General features: G+C 35.9%; 3 protein-coding genes across 3 annotated transcripts; 1 reads left to right on the top strand and 2 right to left on the bottom strand.

The window, feature by feature from the left end:
- Window positions 1-2,046: 2,046 nt before the first annotated feature.
- LOC110751220 (rab GTPase-activating protein 22) lies at window positions 2,047-8,212 on the bottom strand. The gene is made up of 11 exons (XM_088252546.1): window positions 7,638-8,212; window positions 6,840-6,935; window positions 6,204-6,307; window positions 5,583-5,812; window positions 5,181-5,303; window positions 4,891-4,979; window positions 4,384-4,489; window positions 4,133-4,230; window positions 3,298-3,558; window positions 2,533-2,616; window positions 2,047-2,368 (listed from the first exon to the last, which is right to left on the bottom strand). The coding sequence occupies exons 1-11, from the start codon at window positions 7,725-7,727 to the stop codon at window positions 2,354-2,356; spliced, it is 1,296 nt and encodes a 431-aa protein (XP_088108672.1). The 5' UTR covers window positions 7,728-8,212; the 3' UTR covers window positions 2,047-2,353.
- A 2,105-nt stretch (window positions 8,213-10,317) lies between these two features.
- LOC110751222 (ent-kaurenoic acid oxidase 2-like) lies at window positions 10,318-13,614 on the bottom strand. Its single transcript, XM_021951654.2, has 9 exons — window positions 13,303-13,614; window positions 12,887-13,211; window positions 12,144-12,293; window positions 11,797-12,051; window positions 11,626-11,709; window positions 11,363-11,441; window positions 11,151-11,257; window positions 10,912-11,030; window positions 10,318-10,793 (listed from the first exon to the last, which is right to left on the bottom strand). The coding sequence occupies exons 1-9, from the start codon at window positions 13,551-13,553 to the stop codon at window positions 10,703-10,705; spliced, it is 1,461 nt and encodes a 486-aa protein (XP_021807346.1). The 5' UTR covers window positions 13,554-13,614; the 3' UTR covers window positions 10,318-10,702.
- A 1,974-nt stretch (window positions 13,615-15,588) lies between these two features.
- LOC110751217 (early nodulin-like protein 9) lies at window positions 15,589-17,126 on the top strand. Its single transcript, XM_021951644.2, has 2 exons — window positions 15,589-15,903; window positions 16,435-17,126. The coding sequence occupies exons 1-2, from the start codon at window positions 15,708-15,710 to the stop codon at window positions 16,869-16,871; spliced, it is 633 nt and encodes a 210-aa protein (XP_021807336.2). The 5' UTR covers window positions 15,589-15,707; the 3' UTR covers window positions 16,872-17,126.
- Window positions 17,127-17,479: the final 353 nt, after the last annotated feature.

Genomic DNA, 17,479 nt, shown 5'->3' with positions numbered 1-17,479 from the left:
TGTATGACAACTTGTGTCTGTATTAATTTCAATCTCTATAAAGAATATATTAAGAATGCTCCTTATCCAGATTTCCCTGCAAATTATTTTCTGTGAATGGAAAACAATAAACATATAAAGATTTCATGGTGATGCCTTGGTAGTTGGTAGGGTATGGGAGAGGCTATGTGGTATCATCAAGTGCCTCCTCTTCCCTAGTATATCCTCCCTTAAACTAAGTTCTTCTTACTCGAACTACTTGACGGTATATCCAAATATTCTCTCTTTCAAATGGCTTGTTTGGATCACTCTTCTCACGATGTTTGTTCACTTGAAGGAGGTTGTACTCGAAAGCGGTTCTTGATGAAACATAGCTTCTCTTTTTGTTCTTTTTCTTAAAGAGTCTAAATTTAGCTAGCTCAAATTTGATACTTGAGGTCAATTGCTATTCAAAAGCACTTCTGTTTGGTTCAATTATAAGAGCACGCATCTCTAACGGACTTCTTAAATGAAATAATTAGTACGATAGAAATTGAAAAACTCAACCCTAATGGGTCATCTATCCCGTCCCACCTCACTACCTCACCTCGACCCCACACCACCAAACTGTGGTCGGGTGGAGAGGGGTGTTGGTTTTGGATGACGGAGAGGGGACGATGATTTTGGGGTGGTGGCTTGGAGGGGAGTTGTAGCGGTTGTGCTAGGAGGGGGAGGAGGCAGTGGCGGACCTATTAAGGTGCAAGGAGGTGCAACTGCACTTCCCCTCGTAGGAAATACCATTGTATGTGCTTCAAATTGCCCATATGCTCAATTGGTGGTGGTGCACTCCAGGTGTTCGACAAAATGACTCACCCAAAGTCTATTTGTTGCGCTGCGCTGCAACCTGCGCAACGCGACTAATATATATATACTTTTTAAAGTACTGGCCAAAACGACGTTGTTTTGGGCCACACAAAAAAGAAAAAAAAGAAGAGGAAACCAGACTGCAATTCATGGGCTTTTTCAATAACATGCTTAGGCCTGCATTTCGTGAGCTTTAAAAAGTCTTTAAACATTATTTCTTATTTAAACAAGGATTATTAAAAGATTTTAAAAAGATGGAAATCAATTTGTTTGCTATTGCCACGTTTTTTTCCTTCTTCACCAAAAGTAAGTACACTGCTTTTTTTTTTTTTTTTCTTTTTCCTTCTTAACCAAAAGCCAATTCGTTTCTTCTTCTCTCTGCCCCCCCTCCCCTTTTTTTTGTAATATGCTTCTTCTTTTTTATTTTTTTTATTTGGCTATTATGATTAGTATTTAGTAGTAAACTCAAGGAGGAAAAGGCTACACGATGCACGACTCAAAGTACGATCAAGTATGATTTGTTTATTTTATTCAAAAAAATTTATAAAACTTTTATCCTTTCAAAATTGAACCTCCACTAAAAAAAATTCATGGGTACGCCAGTGGGTGGAGGGGATTGGGAAGAGAGTGACATGTTTTCTTGTTTTTAAATTTTCAATAACATATTTCATTATTTTAAATAATTTGCTGTCGATATATTGCCACATCGTGTGTTAACAGACCATTTGACAGCAAAAACGGCGAACGATATGAAATAATAAGGAAACCAAAGTTTGTGTACGAAAATATCAAATAAGTCTCTTCGATTAGCAAAGTGAAAATTACCCCCATTAAGTACAAAGACGCTTAATTTAGAATGATTAGCGTAACCCGACCATGATTTGTGGAAGAAAAAAAAATGGGAAAATGAAAAGGTATTTACCTCTCTATTCCCGCACCCAAACAGAAAAATCATCGACGCAAGCCGATCCGTCCACCCTATGAAAATATATTATTTCTTTAAAGGATAATGACAAAAAGGCTCTGTGAAAAAGTATCAAATATGTTTGTGTTTTCGTAGGATGTCTAATATGTTCGTTTGTAGTATATAAGTTCCAAAAATGTTGGAGCAGTAACTAGAAAAATGCAGATAACAGACTATACATGCAAAACCGATTTTATACTTATGGCTCAAAACTATAGGCCAAATTAATTTGATTGATTAGGGTTGGAGCACTGCAAGCATAAACTTATTTTCTCTCATAATATTATTAAATACGACGTAAAATTATACAAAATATAGGCCTCGTTTAGGGTTATACAAAATACAGACCTATAAAGAATGCTTTCAATATACAAATAATTGGGACTAATTTCAAAAACAACAATTGCTCGTGGGAATATTTTGCAGATTGGACCAACTGTGCAGCTCTGTCAACTCTGTGCCAAGATTATGTGAATTATAATCTCTTTGCTACATAAGGTATAAGAATGTACGGAACATCATCGTATTACTTCTCGGGTGGCCAAAAAATCGTGTGCAAAACTGATGCTATGGCTTCTTGGCCTGCAGCAACAGATCCATGAATGATGAGTTTAAGTGATTACTATAAGAATACCTGAAGTGAGCCCATGCACAGAGACAGCAAATGCACAAATACACGCATGACAATTTGATAGCAACATCATTATATCCACCACTGCTATGAAAGAAAAAAGAAATTGCAGTACCTTTTTTAGATATTTTTTGTGAAGTTTCATTGCTCCAGTGCAAGCTTTTTTGGCATCTAAATTTCCAGTCATGTCATTCAATATCTGAGAGAGAGAGAGAGAGAGAGAGAGAGAGAGAGAGAGAGAGAGATGACTTAGTAAACAGACGGGTTAAATTCGTAAGAAAGTTAAGTTCCAACACAACCAACTGGTAAGTTGATAAGAAGTATTTATTTATTAAAAGGGTCAAAGATGCTTCACCAATGCCAACCTACTCTAGATAATTATTTGGTCTTTTAGCCTAGGGCTTTAGAAATGGCCAAAAGACTCTTTTAGTCTCTATAGTTTGCTGGGGCTTCCAATTTCATCCTTTAAAACGTTTAATCATACGCCTGTAGTTGACATTAGGTTGCAATCAAGCCAAAATCCTAAAAAATGATAGCTTTTCATGTTTTTTTTTTCCTTTCTAAAAAGGGATTTGACAATGCAGTTGACATTTTTAAGAACAATGATCAAAATAAGGTACAAAAAGCTATAATTTTTAGGATTTTGGCTTAATTGCAACCTTATTTCAACTACAGGTGTGTATGATTGCACGCTTCTAAACTACAGGGGCATATGGAAACACCAAAAAAAATAGAAAAGGTCCTTGAGAAGTGGGTGAAAGTATCACCGGGCTGTCCCCATATGAACATGTTTTCCACTCAATTGATGTAAGGTCATCCTCAATGCAAGCATAAAATTGAATGCTTCAAAAGAATTGCAAATTAAACTCATAATGCAAACCTTAACAACATCATCCAGACCCCGAGCTTCTGTAAGTAGCTTTGAGCTCTTATCTTTCAAGACACTGGCAACTAGGAAAACAGATATTGGGAGCGGTGCTTCTGAATTGTTTGCTCCACTTTTCATATTTTCCCTCTCATACTTCCCACACTGACGTATTGACTTTGCTTTTCCCTTAGATCCTTCGGCCTTTTCACTATCGGTATCAGACTCTTCGTACACACTGAACAAGTCAGGGTCATATTCAAGAGCCCACATCATCTGTCAAACAGGAAAAGAGATGCACAATTGTTATCATAAACATAAACATACCATGCACACACATCCATGCACCAAAGGAAAACGATATATTTGGCTGAAAACAAAAAGGAACATATATGTTTGTGTGATAAAATGATCTCTTTTTGTTTTTCCCCCTTTAATGATGTCATAAATACGAAGTCTTTGCTCTCTCGTCCAACATGGACGACTTATATCCTGAGTTAAGGAAACTTGATTTGGATAGAGGCTTGGTCTTTAATATGAATGCATGCGATAGTTCCTAAAATCCATTCTCTGAAAGAACTTGTCAAATTAAGTACAATTTTTCAACTTTTACTCAGGAAAAGATTTGGTCTAATACAAAAGATCTGCAGAAGTATTGAAAACAAATTGCAGCTTTGGAGGAAGCTTTGAGTACTAAAGAAATATGAAAGTTATATATGTGGTTTCACAGAAATACTTCCAGGGATTTCCTCAAAGTATTTACACTTACAATAATTTGTTATAGCAACTGAAAATATCCAAAAGTGACAATAGAAATTATCAAAAAGTTATAATAGAAACTTATTCTTACCTCCCAAAGGTATAAAGAATCACAAAAGGAGAATTCTCGACGGAACAAAACCATAAGCATCCGGAAAGCAAATAAATAGTCGCCTCCACCTAGTGTCTCTGCGCTCCAAAATGAACATTTTGTGTTACTATCTTTTTATCTTTTAGCATTACATTGAGGGATGTACAAGAGAGATATGACACACACGCAAGCCAAATCAGCTCTCCAACTCACGAGCAAGCAAACACAAAAATACAATTGTAAGTCAATACCTAAGTGCTGATGAAGTTTTGGATCAATGACTTGAGTAATTGAAGCTAGATTATTTAGTTGTGCCTCCACCCCAACAGAACTATCGGTACATCTGAAATTTCCTCGCTTTAAATTTCAAATAAGAAAACAAGATATAAGAAACTAGAATCCAAATGAAAAATCAAAACCGTCACAAATAATTTGGTAGCTTTAAAGAAACAACATGTAACTTCAAAGGAAAAGAAAATCTTGCAGCTACTTTTTAAAGGACAGCAGTATATCAACTAAAAATTCCCAAGAATCTCATTAATGTATGAATTGAAAAATATCTCCTACTGTTTAGACAGACACAGTAGGAGCAAGAAAAGATAAAGTGAGTGTACACACAAACACCTTACTGAGTAAAGAGCAGGCCATATGTTAGAATTGACTGAAAGCATGTTAAATAATCACTGGATGCTATGGCACTGATTTCATGCAACACCAGAAAAAATATAGGAAGTTGAAGATTTAGTTCATAATTTTACCAGTCTGCGCATCAAGCGTTCAAAGCACCAAAATGCATCTGCTTCATCTTCAAGAAGGATAATCATGGGGGAGCAAAGATCACTCATTCCTGCTCACCATGGCCATAAATTTCAGAGATTAGAACCAGCATTTTGTTGCAAAATCAATATAAAATTGTTGTGTCACCTCTCAAATTGTGGGGAGGCATACTAAAAATTACTGTAACCAACATTATTCACTTTTTTTTTCTTCCTTGTATCGTTATAATGAAAGCTTCAGTTGAAAAATGATCATGCAATATGTTACCCACCTTGACAATAGCCCACATCTGTATCTATCCAGGCATAAACAGCTAGAATATCCCAAAGTTTTGATAAATGTTCTTGCTTCTCATAAAACACCAGTGTCCTGTCAGTGCGAACCACATCAAGACCTGGCACATAAAAAGATTCAGACAGAAAAGTTATTCGCCAAATCACCAAATAAAATTTGAAGAAAAAAAATACAATAAATCATGTTCAGTACTTGTTGCATGTAGAAAAGGCAAAGAGTTGTAACAGTGTCATAAGTACTTGACAGACTAATTTAATCAAAGTAAAAGAAGACATGGTGAAAACAGAGAATCGACCAAAAAGAAAAGCCTGAGTTGTGGAACTGAAATTTGTTTATAAAAAAAAAATTCCTTAAAAATTCATATGAATTTATCACAAACCTATTTGATGTAGAGTAAGCATCCACTGGATTACTTTCTTGTCCGTCACCGGTTCTATACCATTAGCACGGTTACCATCAGCTCCCTTGTCTGGATTCATTTGTGAAAGCACTAAGGGATCCTGAATGGGCTGACCGTCTTCACTGATTACAGGGGCAGTGATAAACCTACCACTTCCAACAACAGGAAACATTTGACGGCAATCTTCCTTCCACCTAGCATATTCCACTCTGAAAAGGGAAAAGCATGATGCTTAAGCAATCATTACACAATAATGGGACAGGTGAAGCATAAGATGTAGGAAATTATATATATATCCTGCAGATTTGGAATATACACATCCCACACAAAATAAGGATGTCGATCCCTATCTTATGAAGAGGAAAGCATTAAGTCTTTTGCTAGCATGTTCCCACATTATATTGTTTTGTTGTCAGCTAATTTTATTCACTTCAGTATCATAGCCTTAAAGCTCAACTCATGATATTGATCATTCATTTCCCAAAAGATCATCTTATAATTACAAGTGTGCATCCTACTAGGAAACTTTATTAGACTAAAAGAAGGTAAATAAATAAATAAATTTCCAGTAGCCCAAGTAAGGCAGGAAACAAGAAATACCTTCGACGTTGCCGCATCTGCTCTCTTTCATCAAATGTGCTCTTAGGATCAAAACAACCAAGTAGAAATTCCCAAACTTCTCCTCTAATTAATGGATGGATCCCCTGATTGGCAAAATTAATACATTAAGGCATTAAGCAAATGATTAAATTGTTATATTCATGAAGAAAATTATTTCAAATAAAAAGAAACAACTGCCAGACTTAAGAAGATAAGTCAGAAAGGAAGCATCTAGTTATTACGTGCACAAATGTTTGAAAGAAAATTAAGCAATATTTAATCTGACTTTTTACAACAGTAATGGCTAGTGAAATAATTTAGCCTGGTTTCTACATATCCCCAATCATATACACAGGCTACGGGTTAAACGTGCCAGTAGGAGCAATAGTAGGCTTTCGTTTCTTTACCATACAAAAAAAGAAAAAAGAAAAAAGTGAGTTCAGCTCTTAATCAGTGTACATAATACATACCAAACTTGTATGGGCAAGTATTGATCAGAATTCTCAAGACCTTATAATATCTGATTAAACTAGCTTATCAATAGCTAAACAAAAATGCAAAACTGAATTGTGCCAATATACTGAACAGATCTAAGCATACTAAGTTGCAATCATGGAATCATAAAGATTCACTCACCCCACGATAGATTCGACTTAAAGTTTTGCCCAAATCCAGATACCCTTCTGGAGAAAATGCAGCCTGCCATTTCCTTACACTTAAAGTTTTGCCTGCCTGCATAGGCAAATAAAAACAAGGCGTTGAAATTGGGGGAAACACATCATGGCATTGAGAAAATGAATACCTTATGGAGTAATGGGAAAATTGCAGACATTTCCCTTCATAGCATACATAATGCATCTTTAAACTATTAGAATGTCACCCTTTTTTTTTTTGGGTCAATAAGTATGTATAGAAATACCCATGTTGATATACTCTGCATGTTTAAACTATTAAACTGTATTCAAAAGCTTCTTGTTGTTTACAAGCGTTAAAACAAGCAAATAATCTTCCTATTGGGGTTAACAGATTCCCCTAACCTCTGAGAATCATGATCCGGGTCAAGTGTTCCAATTCGTGGTACTTTGGTGATCCAGTTAGCAAAGTTGGCCTTACCAACGTACCATGATATATGGGAAAGGAGAAAGAGATAAAATGTCCAAACCTGAGAATACTTACAAACAAAAGAATTGCACAAACTAGTTTCTATAGAATTTTCCCACTGCACATCACTTTGTGATCCATATTAACACCAAGTCGTGCTCTTAACTAAAATCTCGCAACACCCATTATCAAATCTGATGCATTAGGCAATATCTTGGTTTTCGAATGGGTGACAGATCCAAATTAAGATAATGGGTATCTAAAGAATCAACCTTTATATGAATTCCAGCAATACAAAAGAGTACAGAAAATAAATAAATAAATAAAAAGAACCTTGATTTTGAAGCGGGTTTTGGGTACATCAGTACACTCAGGACGGATTTCATAGAACGAATCAGCAGGAGTTCCAGCGTCCCTCCACATTCCAATGCACCAAAAACACTTTCACAAAACAAAGAGACAGAAGGAAAATGTAACCGAAAACACAATCTTTTCCTTCCTTTCCAAAACCAATAAAAAGGCCTTCAACCCAGCACTCAGAGCCGGAACCCCTTTCAAAAGATCAACCAAAACCCAAAAAATATAAACTTCCTCAGGCTCTTCAGAGCAAGATTCTAAAGGGACCCAGATGAGGCGGCTGGCCTTCTGAACAAGCTAGCTCCAGATACAAGAAGCTCAAAACCAATCCCCCACAGCAAAAAATACAAACAATGCTCTGCCTCTCTTTTTTTTTTTTGGTTATGTTTTTGTGTTCCTTTTTCCCTTTTTTTTTTTCTCCGTCTCTATAAAATTAGCTGGTGTGGGGGTGTGGTTGTTTATGATGATGATGATGTTACTCTGTCAAAGTCGTGATGAGACGGCAGTCATCGCACCACACCTGAAAACCCCACACAAATGTATTAACTTTACTTTTCTTTTTAACCTTCCCCTGCTTTCTTAATCTGTTTTCGCTCACTTCACTGTCTAAATTTTTGATGACATCTATTTATTACACCCATAATTACCGTACGTTTTCATCCTAAAATAAAGGGAAAAGAATTGGGTCTCTATTTTCTGTTGATTTTTAAGGGTCATTGTCTGTTTTTTTCTTTTTCTTTTCAACTGTATTTGGTAAATTTACTAGTTTGTAGAAATACGTTATTGGATTGTAGCTTTTCTTGGGGGAGGGAGGGTTGGTCTGGTTTTCCAGAAATTGACTCGGTGGTTGAGAGATTTCTTAGGCCATCACTTTCGCGGGGACAACAGAATTGAGGACTGAGTCAAGTCAATGCATTGGGCGGACCGTGGGTTGAGTATGGCTTGGATGCTTCCGGAGAAGGTCAACATGCTCACTTATTTCCATCCCACCTTGTCATCATCTCGAACTGGAATGGTTGGTTGTGTCAACACATTTCTTTACACATAAATGATAATTATGTAAAAGTAAAATTTATTTTTAGCGTCTCAGTTAATTTGTCTTTTTTAAAAAAAATCTCTTTTATGTTTTTCCTATGTGTCTCTTTCTCTATTTTCTCTCTCGATCTCTTCTATCATAGTATGGTAACTTGCAAGTTGCTTAACATTCATGCCTACTAAGTTTTACAGATGGTTAAGTTGAGAAAAATATCGATAATGGTAATATGTAAATCACTGGTTCGTCTCTCTGAAACCTAATATTTACGAATAGTCTTGATGAGGGAGACTTGGTACACATAAATGTTAATTATGTAAAATTAAATTTAGTTCAACATATGTTCTGGTAATGGTGTATGCATGTATTAATTTAACACGACTCCTATTGTTGTATGTCATTTTTAGCGTATAAGTTAATTTGTCTTTCTTTATCACTCTTCTATATTTTACTTTTTATCTCTGTCTCTTTTTCTACTTTCTCTCTCTGGATCTCTACCTCATCGAACCGCATATATGGCCAGCTAGGTCCCTGGCAGATAAGTGGTCACCAATTATAGGTTTTTACAGAATGTAAAATCCACTACTAACTTTAATAAATAATAAAAAAGTCATATTTTGAGAAGAAAAAAATCCCACTGCTAATATATAGTATAATCCTTTTTAATAAAAACTTCATACCTACTAGATTTTGCAGGTGGTTAAATTGAGAACAATATCGATATTAATAGTAATGGGTTAATAGTCCTTCTCTCTAAAATCTAACATATGTGAGCTCGTTGACTACCCAAATAGTCTTGGTAAGGTAGATGTAGGGTAGACGTTGTAAATTAGGAATTTCCTATGTGATATGGATAGGATCCACCATGTAATATACTGCAAAGGAGAGCCTTAAAGACTTAAAGCCCATGGTGTCCTGCTTGTAGTGCCACTAGGGATCATCATCATTTGGCTTGGAGCCCGCGGGCCGAAGTGTGCCTCCACATTTGGTAAGAGATAAATCTCTCTCTTCTATTTGGATGGAGGTCACTATTTGGAACCATTTGAGAGAGCCAAAAACATCTAAGGTGAGGAAGTGTGACTCACATCATTTGTAAGTGAACAGAATCTTCTCTTTTTGTTTTGGATGAGTGTCACACTGTTTGTTGCTTATCTTTGGTTGTGAGTTTGTTTGCTGCAACATTTGTGAGAGAAAAAGATCATTTTCTCTTTTGTTTTAGCTGCTTCAAATTTGGTATTGTTCTCTCTTTTAGTCTTCGACTTTGTGAGCAAGAATATGAAGTTTGTTCTTGACTCATGTACATGGGAGTGATTTGGGTGTGTGGGATTTGGGTTTGTGAGAGTTATAAACCCTATTTTGTAATCTTCTTTAGTATTAGTGAAATTTTATTGCCATCTTCAAACTGTATGTAGACACATAACTGAACTAGTATATCCTTTGTGTATTATTATGTATTTGTCATATTTTACCTTTGCTTGTTATCGATCTCATATTTGACGCTTCTGCACCATATCAATTTTCATTTGTTTGACAACATGAACCCCCATATATAAAATCAACATATTCAAAAGTAACACTTGCCACAATATTGACTTGATTAGTTCAATGAGTTCATAATCAATTGCAACATCACGATATTGATAAATTTTTCAAGAACTTTATCAATGAATGTACATCTCTTCTTTGGCATCTTCATGGATAAATTGAAAGCTGCAATCTTCAATATTATTGTGCAATTATAGTTTGTAGGACTTGTTTTCCCCCTCATCTCTATGGTAGATTGTGAGGAGAAGAAAAATAATTCTTATTTCAATAAAAAGTTGAATTCCTGAAGTAAGAGCAGATAAGGTAATCAAAAAGAAAAAAAAAATTATTCTGCAAGATACGTACACGTACGAGAGAGCTTAAGGCACATACATTAGCAAAAAACACTTATAATATCCAAGTACATAATTTAATTGCACAGGGTTGGGGAAAGGTGACATTGTACGTGTGAAAAAAGCGATGTCTAAATTTTGTTAAATGTGATTTCAACCCCATCAACTGGTCTTGGATGTGAAAGATAAATCAGTTCTGCATCTGGATTGAGCAATTCCCACCTGAATTCATTTAAAACAAAACTCAGCATGCAGTGCCTATATATATATATATATATATATATATTTGAAAAATTCAAAACTCAAGAGCGTATACAAATGATGAGTTGGGTTTGCTCACTTGTATCCTGTAGACAAATGATGTAACAAGATTGCAAGTTGAATCCTAACAAGCATGTTCCCAGCACATATTCTTAGCCCACCACCAAAAACTTGGTACGTTCCAGGTTTAGCTGGTTCCTAAAATTAATTAGGAGAGTGAAAGTATATATATAACTTATTAGTTAATAATCAACAATAATTATTTCTTAATTAGTAGAATTAACTACCTACTAATTACTTGTATATATGTAGACTTACATTCCATCTATCTGGGTTAAAGCACATGGGATCATCAAAGTTCTCTGGATTTGTGTGCAGATATCGAACCCAAAGAATCACATGCCAACCCTTGGGGATTTTATAACCTGCATCATGCATGAGTTTACCGGCACTAAATTACCACGCATGCATCTAATTATTTTATTATCTTTAATTGCAGCAACAAATGCACGTTAAAATAGTGTACGTACCTTTATACTCAGCTTCCTTGGTAGCCAATCGGAAGAGAATCTGTGCAATGTTGGCCATTCTTATTGTTTCTTCCACCACCTGTACGTATTGTATGTAAAAAGTTTGTTTTTAAGATTAATATTTCTAGGTGAGATGAAAAAAATTAGGACTAACGATAAATTGATGAAATTGAAACTCCGGAGCTCATGTTGAGAATGACCCCAAACATTCAGGGGGTCTTTTGTCGTTCGCCCAAAAAATTATATATAATATATAATATTACCTTGTTTGTGTATTTCATTTTTGAAACATCTTCACTTGTAATAAAATCTCCTGTCTTGGTCTGACTTATAGCCAAATTCTCCTCCTGTAAGTTAACTACTTTAATATATTTTTCTTTTGTACATTATTAATGAATTAATTAGAATATGGGAAATTTATTGGTCATACGTACCCGAAGCTTTTCTAGAACGGTAGGGAATTTAGCAAGATAATATATAGCCCACATTGATGCAAGGGAAGTAGAAACATATCCACCAACAACAAGGCTCACAATGTTCTCTATCACCTCTTGGTCACTTAGTTTATCTCCTTCATCATCATCTTTGATTTGCATAAGGCCATCCATTAGATCATTTGTCACCACTTCTTTTCGGTTTTTTCTCTTCTCTAGCTCCGACCCGAAAATCGCCTCAAGCTTCTTCCTACACTGAAAATTCATTCACATTCGTACTTTCTCATTGGACATAATATTGTTGAAGTTATAATGTTTAGTGGAATATTAGGAGTTAAGATGAAAACCTGAAGAGCATGGTGAAAGGCAAATCCAGGAATGTTGAATGGTTGAGCTCTAACTCCTTTCACCAATCCGTCAAATAACTTATCAACGGTGTCGAGGAGAGGTCCCGGCTCCAAACTTAGGAATAGTTGTCCAATATTTTCGAATGTTAGCTGCAAGAATATATGAGACATACACTATCACTTTTATGGTACAAAATCAACTCTAGCTATAATATGAAAATTTGAGCAATTAGGCCTCATTGGTATGTTGAAGAATTTGGTTCTTTTTCCTTGAATTAGGCAACTTATGAATATACGTAAGGCCACGTGTAAGATAAATGTATTAAATCAACGTACAAATGTAGCTACAAATATAAATGTACAAGTATTTTATATATAATTACTTGTTCTTGTGTGGTGCTGGAATACGTACGGTCACGTGTAAGTGGATATGCATTATAGTATATATATAAGTACTTAGATCTTGTCATCAATATTAGATATGTATTGATATTATTATACCTTAAAAGTTGGAAATATCAACCACATCGTCCTCATATTATAGCACGTGACGTCAAGTTATACCATGTAGCCTTATTTCAGTATCCACCAATAATTTATCATGTCATTGTACTAATTAAATCACTAAAATCAAAATTAACCTAACGAGCAGTTTTGATTCATTTTAAGGATGACAATGTAATTTCCTTTTTTTTTTGTTTCCTTCCTTTTCTCTTAAATCACACTGCTTTTGACAATTTTACCTTCTTAGTTTCATCATATGCTTTGATTCTACCCTTCAGAGCCCATGACTGAAGTACAGCCACCATGCGGGGTTGAACGAAGAGAGCAACTCGCCTGAGAGCGTCTGGCTGATTAATTGCATTTGTAACGTAACTTCTAAGCCTTGCATGAGGCTTTCCATGAACTGCCACCAACGAACTACGACCCATAAGATCAACGGTGGGCCAATCTAGGATGAAAGTATCCAATGATTGAAGTACAAATTTGTTCACCGCTGGGAAGCATGTTATGATGCAGGGTGATCCAAAGAGGTGGCTTCTATACATCCCTGCTCCGTCACCGTACCTGATCAATTGCCAATGATGCTCAATGCATAAATTTTAACAGGGGTGCCCATGCTAAGCATATAGGAAAAATGCAGGAAGATAATACGTACTTGGACCGCTTAGCATTGATAAATTCATCTGGACGGCGAAGAATTTTAAAGTAGTATAGGAAGGTGATCATTTCACCTAAAAATGGAAACCCCATGTGACCGGGCGGAAGTTTGCCGCCGGTGGTGGTAGCTAAGTGTTGTAGTTTTAGAGGAAGCACATACCAAAGCTCATTCCACCACCACAAGAACAGCCCCAGTAGTGGCAAACCTCCCAAAACCAAAGCCAGCCACATCCCCATAGAAAACTCCATGCTTAGCTAATAAGATACCAAATAATTAAGCACACATACATACAAAATATGATCCCCTTTGGCTCCTGTCCTAGTGTGTAGCTAAGAGCAATGGCAATCTAGTTCTCCATTTTATAGTTGTGGTTGATTCCGAGTTCAATATTCTCCTGACTCGGAGTGAGCAAATGGACAAGGGCGCTAGTCGATTGTTGGGACCTACAACACTGCCACTAGTGTGGATTACGGTCTTCCATAAGAGGACTTAATTACGTGTAACGGAAATAACATCCAATAATGGTCCGTCATAGAGTCTTTATCATGTGTGGTGGAATGTGATTGATTGGGGATAACAAAACAGTGTTAAGCTTCTGAATTATATATTATCAGAATAATGGTCCGTCAAGGAGCCTTTATCCGTCATGAAGTCTTTTATATATTATCATGTAGGTTCTTGCAATCAGTGTTAAAACGGGAATCAAATGGGAAAAGAAAGACAAAGCAAAGAAAAAGGGTACAACATCTTACAGGGCTAAATTGTAGCAATGGGTCTTGAATTATACTGCAATTTGCATTTTTGTCATTGAGTTCCAATAATACTTGTTGTTATCCTTAAATTTGGGCTTGTGTTGCACCATTGATCCTTTCCGTCAACTCCGTTAACTTTTTTGTCTAATATGGGGCAATGAAGAATTTCACCTGCCAAACCCCTCTGTATACCCATCCACCTCCAAGCCACACCCGAACCGATCCCATCCCCAGGCACATCCAGCAGCCCGCCACACTCTCTCCAGCTCCACTATTGAGCGACAAATTCCCTACTTCTCTCTTTTTTCTTCCCATTTTAGTTTTGAATTCTTTTTAAAATTTTATTATGTGTAATTCCTCATTCGCCCCAACATTTTACCCAAAAAAATTGAGGAAATTGACCAAAATGACCAATAGTGTAAGACAAAACCTAATTTAAGAACGATAGCGACTATTATATTGAGTTGAAGGACGGAAATGCAAATCATGTTATAATTCATGAACGATTGCTATAATTTAGTCTTCGATCTAGTTAAATGTTAGTCTAATTATTTGGTATGTAATATTAGTTTGTGATCTGAAATAGTTAATGAGAAATTCAATATTTCTTATACATCTCTGCTTTTGTTCAGAATTCTCTCTCTCTCTCTCTCTCTCTCCTTTTTTTTGTTTTTTCTTGTGAAGCAGCTTGGTTCACCTGAACTTGATCAACTTGCAGTTAATTACTATTTCCGCCTCTGGATAAGCCAATGATTCCGATATATGAAGATAGGGACTGCACATGTGTATGCCTGACAAGTTAATATGAATTCTCATCTGTGGGCAGATATATGTGTCGTTATTGCAAATTTACAGTACATGTACGCATGCACTTATGTAATAGTAACTTTATAAATTTGTTACAGTTATGTATGATAGATTATAAAGAGAGGAAAAAGACTTTATATCTATTTTTGTGAAAAGTTCAATGATCTTATTAAAGTAAGAACATAAGGTAATCTTTCCCTCAATAGAAAAATGTATTCTGCTATAGACTTTACTGAGTTCCAGATCACAGGGTGAAAAGAAAAACAGCGTTAAGCTTCATTGAGCCTACTGCTATCTGCTATATATATATATATATATATATATATATATATATATATAGAGAGAGAGAGAGAGAGAGAGAGAGAGAGAGAGAGAGAGAGAGAGAGAGAGAGAAGGCTTTGTCTGAATGACAGATCATGTTCCTGGGATTAGATGTCATTAATCAATTAGTTCAACTAACCCAGAACACAAGCCATGAATATTCTTGACAATGGTCAAGCAAAGTATAAACCCACAGAACAAGTTATATAAAAGTTCCAAAATTAAAGCGCCTATAGCTAGATCTTGTACTAATATTTAAAAGTGCACATATGCTTTGCACTGGAAGCTAAGAAACTTAAAAGCTAAAAAAAGAATAAGAAAAAGTTGCAAAAGCTTCACTGACGCAGCATGTAAAGTTCCATGCAATTTGCCCTACAAAAACCCCTGTCAGGACACCTTTCATGTCATCCCTTTTCCTTCTCCTAACATCCCAGTTAAACTGAGGTTTTCAAAGTTTTTAGTGGAAAATACAAGAGCATCTTTTTTGTTCATCAACACCAATCTCCGATTACTTCTTCGATTATGGCTAGCCCCATTCTAAGATTCAATCACAAGAGCAATGTTGTATTTTCTGTGCTGATGCTTCTATGCGTCACGCTGTTGATACAGAGGAGTGGTGCAGCTGAGTTTGCATTAAGTTGGAGTACTCCGAGTGCCTCTGCGCCTCACTATGATCAATGGGCTGAAAATAACAGATTTCAAATTGGAGACTCCATAGGTAAATTTTGAAGCTTTATCTTCAGCAAGGCTGAGTATATAATATTTGTTTTTCAACCTTCAACGGATCATTACTTTGAGGAAAGAATCATTATTATTATTATTATTATTATTATACTATATGTCCAGAACTAGTTTCTGAGCTGAGTTGCAACATGCATTATTTAGAACTTGAAATTCATTATTTTAGTGTACATATATAACACCACTGTTACGATAACATGACCAAATATATAAATTATAATTAGTGTAATTAAGAGTAATTTTCATCTTGTTTGACAGTTTAGTATATCATATTGCTAAGCAGCCTGATTAATTCGATGAAATCATGTCAGTCTGTCAACCATGTTAAATATCTAGTAAGAGATCATTTTAAGATACTTGCCAAAGCATGGGGGCTTATAGCCCCAGTGGTAGTGAGCATTTATCCCTCATCGAAGGCCAAACCTCGACTCCCCCTCTTCCCTTTTAGTTTTCCTTGTAAACCAAGAAAAAAACCTAACTGATTTACTTGAAACTACTTCAACTGCAGTTTTCAACTACTCTCCTGGCCAAGACTCAGTGCTTAGAGTAAACCAGGACGACTATACAAATTGCAACACCGATGCCCCTACTGCGAAATATACTGATGGCCACACTGCCATCACGTTCGACCAATCTGGGCCATTTTATTTCATCAGTGGCAACAAAGACAACTGTCTCAAAAATGAGAAGGTGGTAGTGATTGTGTTGGCAGATAGAAATAGAAATGCAACTGCCCCTTCGCCTTCAAACTCAACTGATATAACCCCATCTCCAGCTCCTGCCGGTGAAGCGTCTCCACCTTCACCAGATACAGGGGTGGTCGAGAACCCTACTCTAGCTCCCGAAAGCCCTCCTCCACCTCCCAGCGGGGCTTCTCCAGTTTTCATGAGTTTGTTGGGGTCCATTGGAGCTTTTGCTGCATCCTCATCACTTTTACTACTCTAACTGGATATTGGATTGTTTGAGTATAAAGTTCGTTTCTCCTTTGCGAGTTTCCTTCCTCTTTTTTTTTTTATTCTTTTCTGATTTATTGTTTTTATTTTCTTTAAGCTCAGTATATATCTTTGGAATGGTGTTTGATATTCGTTTGTTGCAATTGGAAAATAAGGAGGGAGTAAATAATACTCATTAGTGTGCTTGTGAGACTCCACCATAAGGGCCAATAATGTAATTACACAAAGAAATAAATTGATTTTCATACTGTCACCGTGTATTAAATATTTATATGTTTCTGTTTCCATCTTTCATTTAGTTTTGGAAGCAGATGCATCTGCAAATTTTAGTTATGTTTATAAATTAAGCAGGCTCACAATCGAGGAAGCAACACGGTACCCAATCTGAAGTTAGAATTGGATAGGATGGATAATTGATTTTTTAATGAAGAAAAAAAAAATCATTCATTTCCACAAAATTAAGCGTAGAAGAAATTGTTGATTCAATCCAATTCGTCAAGGTCATCAAAAACCAATCAATTGGATTGGATTGGATTGGATTTTAACACCCCTAATATTTATCCCTACCTTCTTTGGGAATTTAGGAAAAATTAAGTGAAG

Source organism: Prunus avium, chromosome 4 (assembly GCF_965620075.1).
Source record: "Prunus avium chromosome 4, drPruAviu1.hap1.1, whole genome shotgun sequence".
Lineage (NCBI taxonomy): Eukaryota > Viridiplantae > Streptophyta > Magnoliopsida > Rosales > Rosaceae > Prunus > Prunus avium.
This window is presented reverse-complemented; position numbering and strand designations above follow the sequence as displayed.